General features: G+C 51.2%; 1 protein-coding gene across 7 annotated transcripts in view; it reads left to right on the top strand.

Annotated features, from left to right (window-relative positions):
• Positions 1-14,990, top strand: part of RGS3 (regulator of G protein signaling 3) — a 132,351-nt gene that overhangs the window by 61,763 nt on the left and 55,598 nt on the right. For all 7 annotated transcript variants that reach the window (XM_030919463.1, XM_030919466.1, XM_010370480.2 and 4 more), the window contains 2 exons: positions 4,291-4,334; positions 11,937-12,059. In XM_030919463.1, the coding sequence (XP_030775323.1) occupies positions 4,291-4,334; positions 11,937-12,059 (167 nt within the window). The remainder of the gene's footprint in view (positions 1-4,290; positions 4,335-11,936; positions 12,060-14,990) is intronic.

The following is a 14,990-nucleotide window of genomic DNA, read 5'->3' on the forward strand; positions in this document are numbered from 1 at the left end:
CAGGCCCAAGACTTGAAGCTAGGGGTGGGATGTGCTCCATCCTCCACTGGGTGTTGGTCAAGGCGGGTGGTATGGGGACTTGGGGTGTCACAGAGAGTCTCTCCAGGTGCTGAGCTATGTTTGAGCCGCAGCCTTGTGCAAGCCTGGCACTGTGGCTTCCTCTCCCTGCAGAGGGAGTGCGAGCTGCACAAGGGCTGAGGATGGCCAAGGCAGCACTTCTCAGGAGAGACCAACATGGCCAGAAGAGCCCCTTGGGTTGGCATGGGAGAGGGGCATGTGTGTGTGCGTGCATGTGTCTGCCTGCCCTGGATTTTTTGGACAGATGGTTTGGGGCCGAACTCCAGGGAGCCTGAGAGCTGCTGAGAGGATGGAAATGGCTCCATTTATAGGTGCACAATCCAACGCTTAGATTTCTTTCCAGGCACTGATGGAGCCCTTGCCTTCCCCCAGCTGCCCCCACTCCCCTGAGATAGGCTTGTGGGTCCAGAGGCTCATGGAAGTTTAGTGACCCCTTCTCCTGCAGTCCAAATTGGAGCCACAGGACCCAATGTTCTGAGTCTTAGCGTCCAATTTCCTGCCTGCCTCCCCTGTGCCCCAAGAGACCTGCTGCAGCAGCAAGGGCCTGAGGCTTTTAAGGGATGCATTTGGGACCTCAGCTGGAGCCTCTGTTGGCAGAATGGTCTCTGATTAATATTGCTCATGACTCCTAGGTTTCTTATTTGTCTCTTTCAAATCACCATGTATGCAGAATTCAATTTGGGGCAAAGAAGATGGCAAACAAGGAATGCACCCAACCTTTCTGGTTGGCTGGGGCTGGCAAGGGCTGCTCCCTGGCCGGGGAGAAGCAGCCCCACACTAGGGACCAAGGTCTGCCTGTGTAACTTGTCTGAAGGGTCCTTAGCTCCATTGGCCAAGCATACTCCCAGGGCCTAGCCTGGGGCGTGGAACACTGTGTGTGCCTGATCAATGTTTGTTGCGTGAATGAATGACTAAAAGAGCAGAAGTGTTGCCTCAGTTGGGGAGCTGGGGGTGCACCTCTCCCCCAGGGCTCCTGGGTGGTAGTCACTTAAATCTTGTCGGCCCCGGTCCTGCCCAGCCTTCCCCAGGCTTCAGCAGGGCCTAATGGCAGTGTAATGGGAACAGGCGGAGAGCTGGCGCTAACAATTGGGACATCTCCGGTCAGCCGGGGCCCATTGTGGTCTCTTCCTGCCTCTGCCGCCCTGCTGGCTTTGCTACTCTTTGTGTTGCTGCCTCCCAGGCGACCAGTGTCACGCCCATAGTGTGTCTTTCTGGCCTGCTCTGGTGTCTCAGAAGTGGCCTGGAAATGTTCTGCTGCTTCTTGGGCTCTCCATTCACCTTGGAGCCAGGTAGGCAGTTGCAGAAAGTCAGTTGCATTGGTCTCAGCTGCTGCAATGTTTGGAGTTAACTCTTGGCTAGTCCCCATTTTCTGAGCACGTCCTCAGAGCCCACATCAGTGATAGCAGTGCTGGGGTGGTAGCAGTGGAAGGGACACATTGCCACCTCTGGGGCTCATAGCCTGGTGGAATGTAGATGAGTAACCCATGGAGGGGTAGAAATGTGACAAGGCAGGCAGTCCTCGCTTCAAAGCTCGGCTTTGCCACTTACTCACTGTATGTCCTATTCATGTTGTTCTCCCTCCATGGGCCTCAGTCTCTATATCTGGAGAATGGGGACAATACCCACCCTGCTTGCCTCAGACAGTGAAGGGGGTTTGCTTAATTGTTGAGTTTTGGATCGCAGACCAGGTGAGAGAGGGCTCTGGGAAAGTGATGGAGGGGTCAGACCTGAGCCAGGAAGCTATCTCTGGGGTCCACCCAGCCCGTGATTGGGGATCCCTCCTGCATGGTCCATGTATTCCTTGAGGGAAGCAAGGCCCACTCTGGAACCCAATGGCTAATTGTTGAATTTCAAAATGGCCAAGGCAGTTGGAATGTTTAATGGACAACCCAGATGTGTGCTGCCCTTCTCCTCCCTCCTAGCCCCCAGTTCTAATGTTCTAGGAGGGGCAGAGTTTCTCTCCTGGGTCAGCCCTTTGCAGCCTGCTTTTCTACAGCTGCAGCTCCTCTCTGGCACCCTTGGCTTCTTCAGTTTGTTTTTCTTTTATGAGGCTCTGAACCATGCTGAGTGCTGCCCCCATTCCATCCTCCTCTCAAAGTGCTGCCAGCACAAGGCTGTGACGTGGAACAGATTTCAGGGAAAGTTTGCAGTAATGCAGGGAGGTTGGGGAAGGAGGCAAGGGTGTCACAGCACAGAAAAGTTGTCAAGGCAATCCATCCACCATTCCCTGCCATAGGGAATATGTCTCAGGGAGTATTCCCCTAACCTCAGCCTCCTGTTTCCCTGAAGCTCTCATCTCCTGGGCTTTCCTCTTCCTTCTAGAACCTTCTCTTTTCTCGCTGCCAGCTTCTAACCCCCAAATTTCTGTTATTTTCTTACATAGATCTTTTTGACTCTTACTTGGCACTAGAATTTGCTTCTGGAAAGCCAAAGAAATGTCCCAGTGTGTTCTCTTAAACAAAAGAAACCACCTCCTCTTGTCTCTACCCTCAGCAACACAAGGAACCAGCAGAAGCTTTGAAATTACAGTTTTCTTAAACATGATGGACTTCTTAGGCAAGACTCCCTCTCTCCCCAGCCCATCACTAGGTGGGAAGAAGTAGAAAGACTTATTCTCCCTAAGTCTGAAGTGAACCCTCATTTACTTATGGGAGATTTTTAAATCTGGCTCTGGTTGGCAGCCCCTGACCCTAGGGATAGCTTTGTCTCAGAACTGCCCATATACCTTGCTTCAAGGGGCCCTGGACTTCACCCACACCAGGGCCCTTATTCACAGCTTTTCTTAGGAATTGACTTGACCCACAGTCTCTATTTTTATCTTGCTGTCTTCTCTTTGCAACTAATTTTGGTGTCTTTGACAATTTCTTTACTTCAAGTATGTGTTAAGGGTTCTACCTCGAGCTCAGCACTGGTCTGGTGCCTTGAGAGGACAGAGGAGCTGGATAGGGCCTATGTGGTGGGCATTTGAGGTGGGGTGTGTAGTGGTGGGAGTGTGGGCACTGGATCTAGCCTACCTGGGTCTAAATCTTGATTCTCTCTCTTACTCCTGGGCAAGTTACTCAATTCATCTGTGCCTCAGTTTTCTCAAGAGTCTTGAGTGAAAAGAGCCCTGCCTACCAGGGGTTGTTGTGAGGGTCAAGCATATCCATGGGAAGCATAGGGAACAGTGGTTGGCATGGAGCACTGTGGTGCACCAGGGTCCTATCCCTTTAAGCATTTACTGTTTTACGTGCTTGTGGTTGCTTCCCTCAACAATGACAGTTTGCCCAACGAGGCCCATTGCACAGGGAGAACCATCCCGGGCCCATGCCCAGACAAGTGCCCTAAGCGGGAGTGCTGCCAGACCCTGAAGAGTGGCTGCAGTGGGCAGGGCCGGTGTCCTGGAGGAAGGGAACAGTCTGCTTCACTGCACTTGCTCTTCCTTGAACACAATTTGTGCTTCTCTTGGAATGTCCTTTCTTCTCACCTTGAGTCCAAACTCAACAGGACCCTTCTTCAGGAAGCTTTTCCCAGAATCTGAGTGTTATCTCCTGGTCCTCCTGCTTCTGAAGCGCTCTGAGCAATCACCTTTCCCGGGTTGACACTGGAGGAGGGAGTTGCTGACAGCCGTCCCAGATGCCTCCCAGGTAGAGAAGAGCTAGTGAATGGTTGCAACTGGGATCCTGGACCAGGGGTTAGAAGTCTCTAGGAAAACACACAGAGAGGTGAAGCCTGGGCCTGGAAGCCATCTCTGGGCTCCACCCAGTCTATGACTGCACAGTCCCCCATTCCTTGGTGGAAAACAAGCCTCCCTATTGAATTTCAAAATGGCAAAGGCAGTTGGAGCATTTAAAGGAAAATCCAGATGTGTGCTGCCTCCAGGTCTCTCACTGCAGAAATCATGGAAGGGAGGAGGCCTCCTGGGATGGATGAGGGCTCCCTCCCTGTACCTCATGCCCAGAGGGTGCTCCTGGCTACCTCTCCTAGGGAGGAGGTTTCAGCATTCCTTGGGCCAGGCTGACCCGCAGGCAAATGCCTTAGAGCTGTACATTACCCTGGTTAGTTACTTAGCCAGTTTTCCTCCAGAGACTTCCCTGCCTCCCATGCCTGCCTCTCTTTTCCCAGGAGGTGCCACACACAGCCTTCTGAGCAAGACAGCTGACTGTGCTGGAGCAAACTACTGAGGCTCTTTAGCCAGTTCTAATGCAAATCTTACTTTTTGTTCCCTCAAAGGTTCTTCAGAAGACCTGAAATTCTGCGTGCTCTATCTAGCAGAGGTGAGTCCTTTCCTCTGGATTTGAGGAGAGAGATCTTCGACCTGGTGCTTGAGGGGAGACACGGGGCTGGGATCTAGACCAGTGTTCTAATGCCAGCCTCCACACCCACTCAGGCCAAAGTCCTGGGCAAGGCCAGAGTAGCAGTTGTTTTGCTAGGTAGAATGGGACTAGCCGTTCCTGCCCCATGCCTCTCTCACCTCTGTGTTAAAGAGCAGTGGAAAGGCAAGTGCTTAGAACAGACCCTTGAGATTTTCTGTGCAGGACCTCTTGAACTGCAGGAATCTCAGTGGGGGTGTGGCTGGGCAGCTGTGCATCACCCTGTTTACTGGTTAATAGCCCTTCCTCTAGAGATCACCCTGATTCTTGCACCTGCCTCTTGCTTCCACGTTTCCCAGGAAGGACCACCCACGACCCCTCATACAGGGTCTTGTCAGTGTTTCAAAAGGTCTGAAGGTATTTGTACCTTTATCTGGGCCAGATAATACAGGCTAAAGCAAACATCAAGTGTCTGGGTTTCAGTCTGGAATGATACCCACTCAGTGTGGTTGAGATTCCTGGTTATCTCAGTTTGATCAGAAGCTTAGATAGGCAGTGCTGTGCCTTTGCTGAGCAACATCTGGCAAGTAACTTATTACTTGATATGGCTTGGTAGATAAAATATCATTCAAGCTGAGGTTTCACTCAAGAGATCCTTGAAGATGAAAAAATTGACAGCCACTGAGCTATACAAATACTTTTCAATTTTCAGTGAATTTTCTGTTCACCGCAGGGCAGTGTCTGTTCCAAGCAAGGATGCATTAGACACATTCCTGCCCTCTGCCTTTGCTTGTTTGTCTCATGCAACAGTCCAGGGAACCTATTTTATGGGAGGTGGGACATGGTCTGTATTGGCTGGCCAAGAGGAACACACCCTTTTGAAAAGGAATTGTACACAGTTTGTGATTGAAAACCATTCCTTCTGTTTCTAGCTAAGAAGTGCAAGGCCAAGAGAGAGTCTTTGAACAGCCCCCTGGAGGAGAAGACAGTTGATGCAAAGTTAGCTTTAGCGGAGGGCAGAGAGTTGCAAAGAGGCAGTGGACATTGCTGCGGCTCAGCTGGGGAACTGGGCTGCCTGAAATGCAGACCTGAGGACCAAGAGGGCATTGGATGTCCTCCCCTGTGTCAGCCACATTCCCCTTGGGGTACAGGAAGTGGCTGGTGGAATCACTTCAGTGCTGGAGGGTGTTTAGTTCCACAGAGCCAAGCAAGCAGAGAGGAGAAGCCATGTCCAGGCTAGGCTCCTCCTCCAGCCTCACCACACTGGGTTCTGTTTCTCTGGGGCAGTCCCTGAAAGGAGGCTCCAGGTTCTTTAATGCCAGTAGAGCTTCCTGCCAGGTTGGGTTAGTTTTTCCCAGAGAAAAGGACTTCTGCTGTATTGTTTCCTGGGATCTGTGATCTCCCAGCTTCCAGAGATTGTGAAGGGATATTGATTTGGGGCTTTTTGTTTCAGTAAAGTGCCAGGTGATCTGATCCCCAGGGGCTGTGGGATTGAGCTTACAGGCAGCTAGAAGCCTGTCCCTTCTCTTAGTGGGTTGCTATTTAGGAGAAGCACATCTGTAATTCAGGGAAGACAAGGTGCCTGTTTGCTCTGTAGCCTGGGCCACTCTTAACATGGGTGGTTTTGGATCCTATCAAGAGCCTGAAACTCAGATCTTAGTTGGAACTTCTGAAAAGTGATTTCTCTTCATTGCCTGACATGCAGGTGGCACCCAGAGAAGAAAAAGAGAATCAGGATTTGGAGACATTTTTTGACTCTGCATTGAGAAAGGCCCAATTGCCTGGGTGGTGGCAGCTCTGATTGTTCTCTAGCTGCAAGGTCCTGGGTGGTGTTATCCTAAAGTAGTCCTGGGCTCTGGGTCTCTATTGCCCGGACAGGTGTGTTTCTCAGTTCCTACAAATCCACTGGACAGATGCAGCCCACAATTGGCTTCAGAACACAGGGGGCTCTGAAGTCAGTTGGGTCCATGGGCACATTGGTCGGGGACTATTCTCTAACCTAGAATCTGATGTTGGCTCCATTAATTTAAGAGTTTTGGAGTTAGGAAGACCTAGATTTGAATCTTGGCTCTTCCATTTTCTGAGTGATCTGGGGCAAGTTACAAACTCATCTCTGAAATGGGGCTGATGAGGCCTACCCTGCAGGGTTGTGGTAATGATTAAATGAGATTCAGTAAGACTTGCATCCAAAGCACTTAGCACAGAGCCTGGCACACAATGAGGGCTCAATAAATGGTAGCTACTGTTATTGTCAGTTTCAAAGTAAGGGGAAGGGCTTTTCATATTCATTTACTCTCCATTAGAGAAATCACAAATGATTTATTGGTCTTTTAAAAAGAAAGCTAAGAGGAATAGCTCATATTCTTTGCAATGTGCATATACAGTTATACAAATATGGTAAGATCACAGGCTCTGGAGGAGGCAGAAGACAAACAGTGAATCTCTCCTCTCCCGAGACCTCCTGGGGCCAGTGACATAACCTCTTTGAGCCTTAGTTTTCTCATGTGAAAAATGGTAGCAGCTGCTTTCCTTCCTACCTATGTTATAGGGTCATTAGAAGAACTGAATTAAATGACAGAATTTTTATCAAAGCAAATGAACCAACTTAATTTATGGCTGAAGAGGTTTTGGTTTTTACAAAGATACAGTTAATTCAGGAGCAAGGAGGTAAGGCAAGAGGGGATTTTAAAGAGGCCAAGAGGAGGTGGGTGTCTGGTTGAATTTCAGGATGCCCGTGTTTAAATACACAGGTCTGTGCCCAGTGCTGCTGGGCCAGGGCCAGTGGATCTGAAAGATCTGTGCTTGGCTGACCACCCCATAGTCAGGAGGCACTGTCTGAGTGAGTTACGTGAAGAGGCCTTCAGGGCAGCTTATGGCCTTGACCCCAGAGCCTGGTATTGAGGGCACAGTGCGCATCAGTGTTGAGACCGACGAGTTGGATCACACCCTGCATTAAAAGAGATGGGTTACTTGTGAGGGAAGCCAGGAAGGTAATGAGTGTCCCCAATTAGACAGATTTAGGCAGATGGGAATTCAGCGTCCCTGGAGGGTGCTGGCTTAGTGCTGTCTCTCTTGGCCTGGCCAAGACAGAGAGACCAAAGCTTAGGTCTCCCAAAAATGTTTGCCCGTCTAAGCCAGCCAGCTCTGCCCCCTGCCTTGGAAGCCTTCTGGGTCCTCTAGTATTAGAGCTTCAAGCTCTGAGAGCCAGAGACCCAGCCCTACACTCTGCTGTTGAGACAGGCAATATGGTCACTATCTCAGGTGAAGAAATATGGCTTTCCAAAGGAGATTCCCATGGTGCAGGGCAGTGGAGGGTGGTTCTTGTGGTGTCAGTAAAACGGGCATAATCATGGCTGTTACCTTGCAAAGTTGTTGGAAGAAGTGTCAAGGTATCACTGGTAAGTGTCTTAGCACTGTGCAGGGCATGGGATTTGAGGGGCTGCCTCTGTATTGAGGGTAGGTGGCTCTCATTGTGAGAGGCCCTCCCAGCATGGGGGGAACTTTTTCATACTTTTGTAGGGAGGGGGACCCCATCCTGGAGCTTAGAGCAGTGGACAGTTATACAAAAAGCTACCAGCGAACTCTGCAGCTGCTCTGAGACCCAGCTACCTACAGAATTTCTCCTGGAGGCTTTGCATTCTTGTTGCCTCTTGGTCTAGTCTGCAAGGGGGAACATTCCTGCCAGCCACAGATGTGGCAGCCTGACCAGGTGATGAGACCTCCCCAGGTGTTGGAGATGCGATCCCAGCAGGTGGTTCTCCAAGGCTTTGAGCTGCAGCTCTGCTCCTCATTGGTGATGAGACTCAGGGAGGTCCTTAGCTGCTCTGAACCTTGGCCATTCCCTTCCATAAAATGAGGACAACAATCCATACCATCCCTGCCTTTCACTGCATTGCCAAGATCAACATGAGATCATGGCTGGGAAAGTTCTTTTTCTTTTTTTTGAGACAGAGTCTCACTCTGTCACCCAGGCCGGAGTACAATGGTGCGATCTCAGCTCACTGCAACCTCTGCCTCCTGGGTTCAAGCGATTCTCCTGCCCCAGCCTCCCGAGTAGCTAGAATTACAGGTGCACACCACCACGCCTGGCTAATTTTTGTATTTTTAGTAGAGACAGGGTTTCACCATATTGGCCAGACTGGTCAAACTCCTGACCTCAGGTGATCCGCCTGCCTCGGCCTCTTAGAGTGCTGGGATTGCAGGCGTGAGCCACCGCGCCCAGCTGGAAAGTTCTTTTTAAAATTGATAGTTAGACAAAAGGAATTATCACTAAGGCAGAATTCCTGCTTCAGAACAGAAAGAGAAGAGGACATGGAGGCTCAGAGAGATTAAGGAATGGGCTAAAGCCCACCCAGCTGGGTAAAAGCAGGACTAGGAGTCTCGGGCCAGGGCCAGGTTCATGGAGTGATGGCCTTTCCAAGCTGGAAGGGACCACAGTTCCTGCCTCACCCCCAACCTTTACATGGGAACACTGGAGACGAGGAGCAGAGGGCCTTCTGGTCAGCGTCTGCCTCACCCGGCTTCTCCCTGGGAAATCTTGGGGTCTTCTGCTGGCCATATCCTTCCCCTGCCATGGGCTAGAGGGTTCTGGGCAGCGGAGGGAAGCTGTTAAGTGGAAGCTCCAGGAGTGCCTCAGCGCACCACCCAGTTCCCTGAAACCAGCGGGCAGGGCTTTCTTTCCTCTTTCCCCAGATGCTTTTAGGAAGATCAACTTCTGAGCACTTTTGGGCCTGAGAGGAATGGCTGGCACTCAGCGTGGGATGTGCCCCCACTCTGAAGGGTGGCATTCCTAAGGGTTGGGTTGGATGCAGGGTAGAAGAAGTCCCTAGATGCTATCATCTGATGCGATAGTCCACCCCAGCTCAAGACCTGCATTCGCTGTTTCTGGAACAGCTTCTCCCAAACATTGTTTTTGCTGGCCCCTTCTTACTGTTCATGCCTTAGCTTAGCTTGTGTATTGGCCTGTATAAAAGGCCTATATAAGAGGCCTTTTCTGATCACCTCAAGTACGACCTCTCCCTTTATGACCTTGATGACATTTTCACAAGTTGTAATTACAGCTGTCCCTCAGTATCCACCAGGGATTTGTTCCAGGACCCCACAGATACCAAAGTCCAAAGATGTTCAAGTCCTTGATACAAAATGGGATAGTATTTACATATAACCTATACACATCCTTCCATGTACTTTAAATCATCTTTAGATTACTTATAATACCTAATACAATGTACGTGCTATGTAAATAGTTGCTGAACTGTATTGTTTAGGGAATAATGGCAGGAAAAGGTATCTGTACATATTTAGTTCAGATGAAATTTTTTTTTTTTTTTTTTTTGAGACGAGGTCTGCTCTGTCACCCAGGCTGGAGTGCAGTGGCACAATCATTGCTCACTGTAGCCTCAAGCTCCTGGGCTTCAGCAATCCTCCCACCTCAGCCTCCCACGTAGCTGGGACTGCAAGCGCACACCACCACACCCAACTAATTTTTATTTTTTAACTTTTGTAGAGGCTGGGTGTCACTGTGTTTCCCAGGCTTGTATAGAACTCCTGAGCGCAAATGATCCCCCTGCCTTGGCCTCCCAGAATGCTGGTTTACGGATGGGAGCCACTGTGACCAGCCTAAAATATTTTTTCAAATATTTTTCATCCTCTGTTGGTAGAATCCATGGATGCAGAACCCATGGATAGGGAGGGCTATATATTATTTCTTTAATTGTTTATTTGTATAAATAATAAATATTATTGTATTTGCCCCTAACCTGAGAGCCCATGCTTAGTTTGTCTCATTTACGTCTTTATTTCGAATGCCTAGGACTGTCCCTAAGATAAATGTCTCATTTATCTCTTTATTTCCAATGCCTAGGACTATCCCTGTCACAGAGCAGGTGCTCAATAAATAGTTATTTTATTTTATTTTTTTTTCAAGGCTGAGTCTTGCTCTGTCACCCAGGCTGAGTCTGGCTTTGTCGCTCAGGCTGGGGTCCAGTGGTGCGACCCTGGCTTACTGCAACCTCTACCTGCCAGGTTCAAGTGAGTCTCCTGCCTCAGCCTCTTGAGTAGCTGGGATTACAGGCGTGTGCCACCATGCTGGCAAATTTTTGTATTTTTAGTAGAGATGAGGTTTCGCCATGTTGGCCAGGCTGTTCTTGAACACCTGACCTCATGATCCGCCCACCTTGGCCTCCCAAAGTACTGGGATTACAGGCATGGGCCACAGCGCCCAGTCAATAAGTAGTTATTAAACAAATGAATTGCTGAATAGTAATACTAGTGACTGTTTGTTGAGGCCTGATTGTTGTCCTCCTTGCTTGCCCTCCTAGTAGCTCTGAAAGCCAAGTGATGCCATTATATCCCCATTTCACAGGCAGCTTGGGACTTTCCTGAGGTTGACAGCTGGGAAGTGGCCCAGCTCGGATTCAAACCAGGCCTGTCCAACTGCAAAATGAGAAAGGGCTGGATAGAAACACTGTCTTTTTTTTTTTTTTTTTTCTGTTCCAAGGGATCAGCTGATGCTCTCAGCTCCCTGGCTGAGTTCATCTAATCGCAGCCCTTTGGGGTTATAATCAAATTCCAGTGGAGGCAGACAGAGCTTGTAATCCCCTGATGAGAGTACCCGGTTGTGGATGGCAATCCTGGGCATGTACCACCATCCCTACCCCACCCCTAGCATACTCTGACTGCTTTAGGGGCGACTCTCTGGGTCCCTGAAGCTCCCTGGTGCTTGTGCCAAAGCTGACCTGGATTTCACCTCATCCCAGAAGTCCCTGCTGGCAACCAGAGCTTACCAAGGCCATTGCTTGCTAAGCACTATACGAGGCCTAGATGAAAAAGGCCTTTCTAGAAGGGGTTTATAGTTTAGTTGGGGAGAGGAGACTGTAGTACTTAACAAGGTTAAATAATGAAGCGGGACCTAAATGTCAGCAGTGCTGGGGATGTTGCTGCCCTCGACTGAGCCGAACAGTTACTAATTAGACCGAGATCATGTGCTGGGCAGTGGGGCTGCAAAGGGCCACATGACCCTGCCCGTCAAAGACTTTCCAAAGGGCCCTGAGTTGCTATTTGGGTTCTGTTGGTATGCCCGTCCAACCACCCGTTCAGCCTTGGCCTTGGGATCAGAGGAGAGCGCTGTGAGGGAGATGGGTTCTGTAAGCCCGGGGAGGTGGGGAGGGTTCCTGGCTCCACAGAGCATCAGCCCGAGGCCCTGGCCCTCTGGGCTCCCCACGTGCTCTCCCAGCTGCTGCTTTGTGCTGCCTGCCCCTGGGGGTGACCTCATCGGCTCTGTCCTGCAGCTCTCCACAGGCTTCTGCTGTGTTGGGAGCCACTGCCTCCCTCCCCTCCCCCAACCTGTGGGCCAACAGCTCGCCAGCTGGCCCTTGAACCCACTTCCCTGCGCCTCTGGCTGCCTCGATGTCACTGGGGATTAGTGTGCATTTGCGGCTTTTGGTGGACACTCCCCTCCCGGCTGCAGCCTCACCCTCTGGAGCACAGGGATGGGCTTGGGCCTGGGAGCCCCCTGAACCAGGGAGCAGCCCTGACTGTCCATTTCTCTATTTTCCCTGACGTCAGAAGGCAGAGTGCTTATTCACTTTGGAAGCGCACTCGCAGGAGCAGAAGAAGAGAGTGTGCTGGTGCCTGTCGGAGAACATCGCCAAGCAGCAACAGCTGGCAGCGTCGTCCCCGGACAGCAAGGTAAGGGCCTTGACAATGGCTATGGCCTGACTGCCTTGTTTCCCCTCAGCCAGCCTGGACCCTTGAGCCTCTGCATTGAGCTGGGGGCCAGCCTGAGCTTCCAACTTGGCTCTGGGCAATGAGCTCTTGGCAAGTGGGGGCCTGTGCCCGAATGTCTCTCCTCCTTGGCATGTCATTGGGTCTGCTGAGTGGGTCTGACAGTGCTCATGTAGAGCGACAGAGTCAAATTAAGCGTGGCCCATCATTTCTGCACTCTGTTCTTCGGTTTGCCTATGGCAAGGTTTAATTTGGGCTGGCCTCCCCGATGTTGCCTGGCATGCGTTCACCTCTGCCATTGGGTAGCCTGTGCCCAGGGGCTGCACACTGGTGTTTAACATTGGCCCCAGGCGGATGCGATAGAGGGGATGTTTGCGGCAGAAGCTGTTGTATGCTGTATAGTTCCATGTGGGCCAGAGCCAAGTAGAGCCGACTACTGGGGGCTGGTGACTGGCTGGCAGGAGCATCAGGGAGGATTAGAGACTCCCAGGGGAGGCTGTTCTGGGCCAGGCACTGCTCAGCCCATCCAGTGCCTGGGGAGAGGGGATGGAATAGGAGCTGGACCACACAGCCTTCCCCTTTGACACTCTGATGCCAGCCACAACATACAGTTATATTACCTCATTGGTGAGTCATTCAGGTCCCTTCTCTTGCTAAGAGTGCTGGGCATTTGGGAATTGGGTCTGGTTGGCTGCAGAAGTTGCTGAGGTGGTTCCTCTGCTGGATCTGGGGAAAGAGGAGAGATGAAAGAGAGCTGCAGCCTATGAACTTGCTGGCCTTTTTGCTTCTCCCTGGTGCGCTCAGGCCCCCATGCCATGGGCAGCAGGCCTATGCAGGGGGCACTGGGGGTCAGGCCTTCTGAGGCAGGAGGTGGGGAAGAGGCAGTTGGCAACCTCTTCTGAGGGCCAGTGGTGGACAGCAGCTCCCCAGCTATTCCCGAAAGGAGTGAGGATCTGAGAATTACATCATCTTAGCTGTGAACGTTCTCTTGTTTTACACTAGCTAGTGGCAAGAATAACTTGGATGAGGGAAGACAGTAGGAAGAGCACGGACTTCTGAGCCACCCTCTACCACCAACTGGCAGTGGGAACTTGGGAAAGTCACTTTGCTGCTCTGTGCTTTGATGTCCCCACCAGTAACCTGGGACAATAATCCTTCCCTCAAAGTGTTGTTGTGAGAATGAAATGAGAGGGTGCATATACAGGCTATAGCACAGTGCCTGGTATGCAGTAGGCACTCGCTCAACCATAGCTGTGGGGAATGCATTGCCCCCTGCCCAGCCCCAGGTGGTTTGTTGCAACACTGGCTGGTTGCCACTGTCAGGTTCTTCTACTGAGCAGAAACCTGTCACCATGCCTATAGGTTGCCCTGCCCCACTGATCCTGGGTTGGTCACAGTCAGAATCCAGGCCAGTTCTTCTTCACTGGGGTGGCCCCTGGGACGTCGAATGGCTGAACCCATGCCCTCAGTTTTTTTTTCCTTTGGGCTTGTGCCTCCTCTTCTCGGGGAAAGAGCTCTTTGTGCCTCACCATCAGAGTTTGCTGACTTTGGAGTGTGTTAGCAGCAGCCTTCTCAATACCTTGGAGAATCTCTCCATCTTCAGGTTCGGGAGAACAGAGGGTGACTGAAGGCAGGCTGTTTCTGGGTCAGGCTCTGGTCCCTGAAGGGCTTTGGGCTTGGCTGGCTGACCCTGGAAGGGCCCGAGGGTTTGAGGCCTGGCTTCAGGGCCACACTAGGATGTATGGGAATCCTGGGCAGAGCAGTTTGGACACCTCTTCAAACCCAAACTCTTCAAACGCGTGTTCCATGGAGAAGCTGTGTGCTGGACAGGAGAAGGATGAAGGAGGGGGCCCGAGTGCTGGGACAGCCTCAGAATTACTTCCCAGGCCTAAGAACTGGGCCTGGCACCACACCGGCACACCCCACTTGGGCCACCCTCCTAGGAAGCCCATGATATAACTGTCTTTTGTCAGGCAGGCCCTAGAGGTCTCACTGCTCAACTTTCCCCATCCCTACCGCCAGCATGCACATGCAAAGAGTCTTAGCAACTTACTCCTTCTAGACACTTACGGAATGCTTCCTGAGAGGAATTCCAGTAAATATGATTCTCTCCAGCCGTAGGTAGTTCTGGCAGTGCTTTAGCAACCTTACTGACAGGGCCCACCTGGCTGTCCAGCTGGTCCACAGCATTGTCCACTTGTGCTCAGTTCCATCAGGTCCTGGCAGCCTCGGGGTGACCAGGAACCTCTTTACCAAGGGCTGGCCACTAAGGTCTCCGTCTTCAGGGCAGAAGAAGAAGGGCCAAGCAGAGCTCAGAGGCTGACTGCTTGCTCTTCAGGTATAAGGGTCCTGCTGGACCAATTTGCTCTGAGATGGAGTGTCGCTCTGTCACCCAGGCTGGGGTGCAGTGGTGCGATCTCAGGTCACTGCCACCTCTGCCTCCTGGTTCAGGTGATTCTTGTGCCTCAGCCTCCTGAGTAGCTGGGACCCCAGGCACATGCCACCATGCCTGGCTAATTTTTGTGTTTTTAGTAGAGATGGGGTTTCACCATGTTGGCCAGGCTGGTCTCGAACTCCTGACCTCAAGAGTAGCACACCTTTGAATGCCTTTTCTGTGTTCTTTCTGCGGATGCTCCACCTTCTGCTGAACAAAGGAAAACACTGCCTAGACCCCCCACCCTACCCCTGCCCCACCCAAATGCCTCTCTGGGAAAAGGGGGTTTGTAAGGCAACTTTCCAAACTCCCATGCTACTTTCAATAGTGTCTGCTGACACCCAGATGTGGGGGATTCTTTAAATATCTTAAGGAATGTAAAGCTCTTCCCAAATTCACAAAACATAGTAAATGCAGTTTACCTTGAAGATGAAATATATGCTTGTTGGGAAGGTGGAGGG

This window comes from Rhinopithecus roxellana, chromosome 16, assembly GCF_007565055.1.
Source record: "Rhinopithecus roxellana isolate Shanxi Qingling chromosome 16, ASM756505v1, whole genome shotgun sequence".
NCBI classification, from domain to species: Eukaryota; Metazoa; Chordata; class Mammalia; order Primates; family Cercopithecidae; genus Rhinopithecus; species Rhinopithecus roxellana.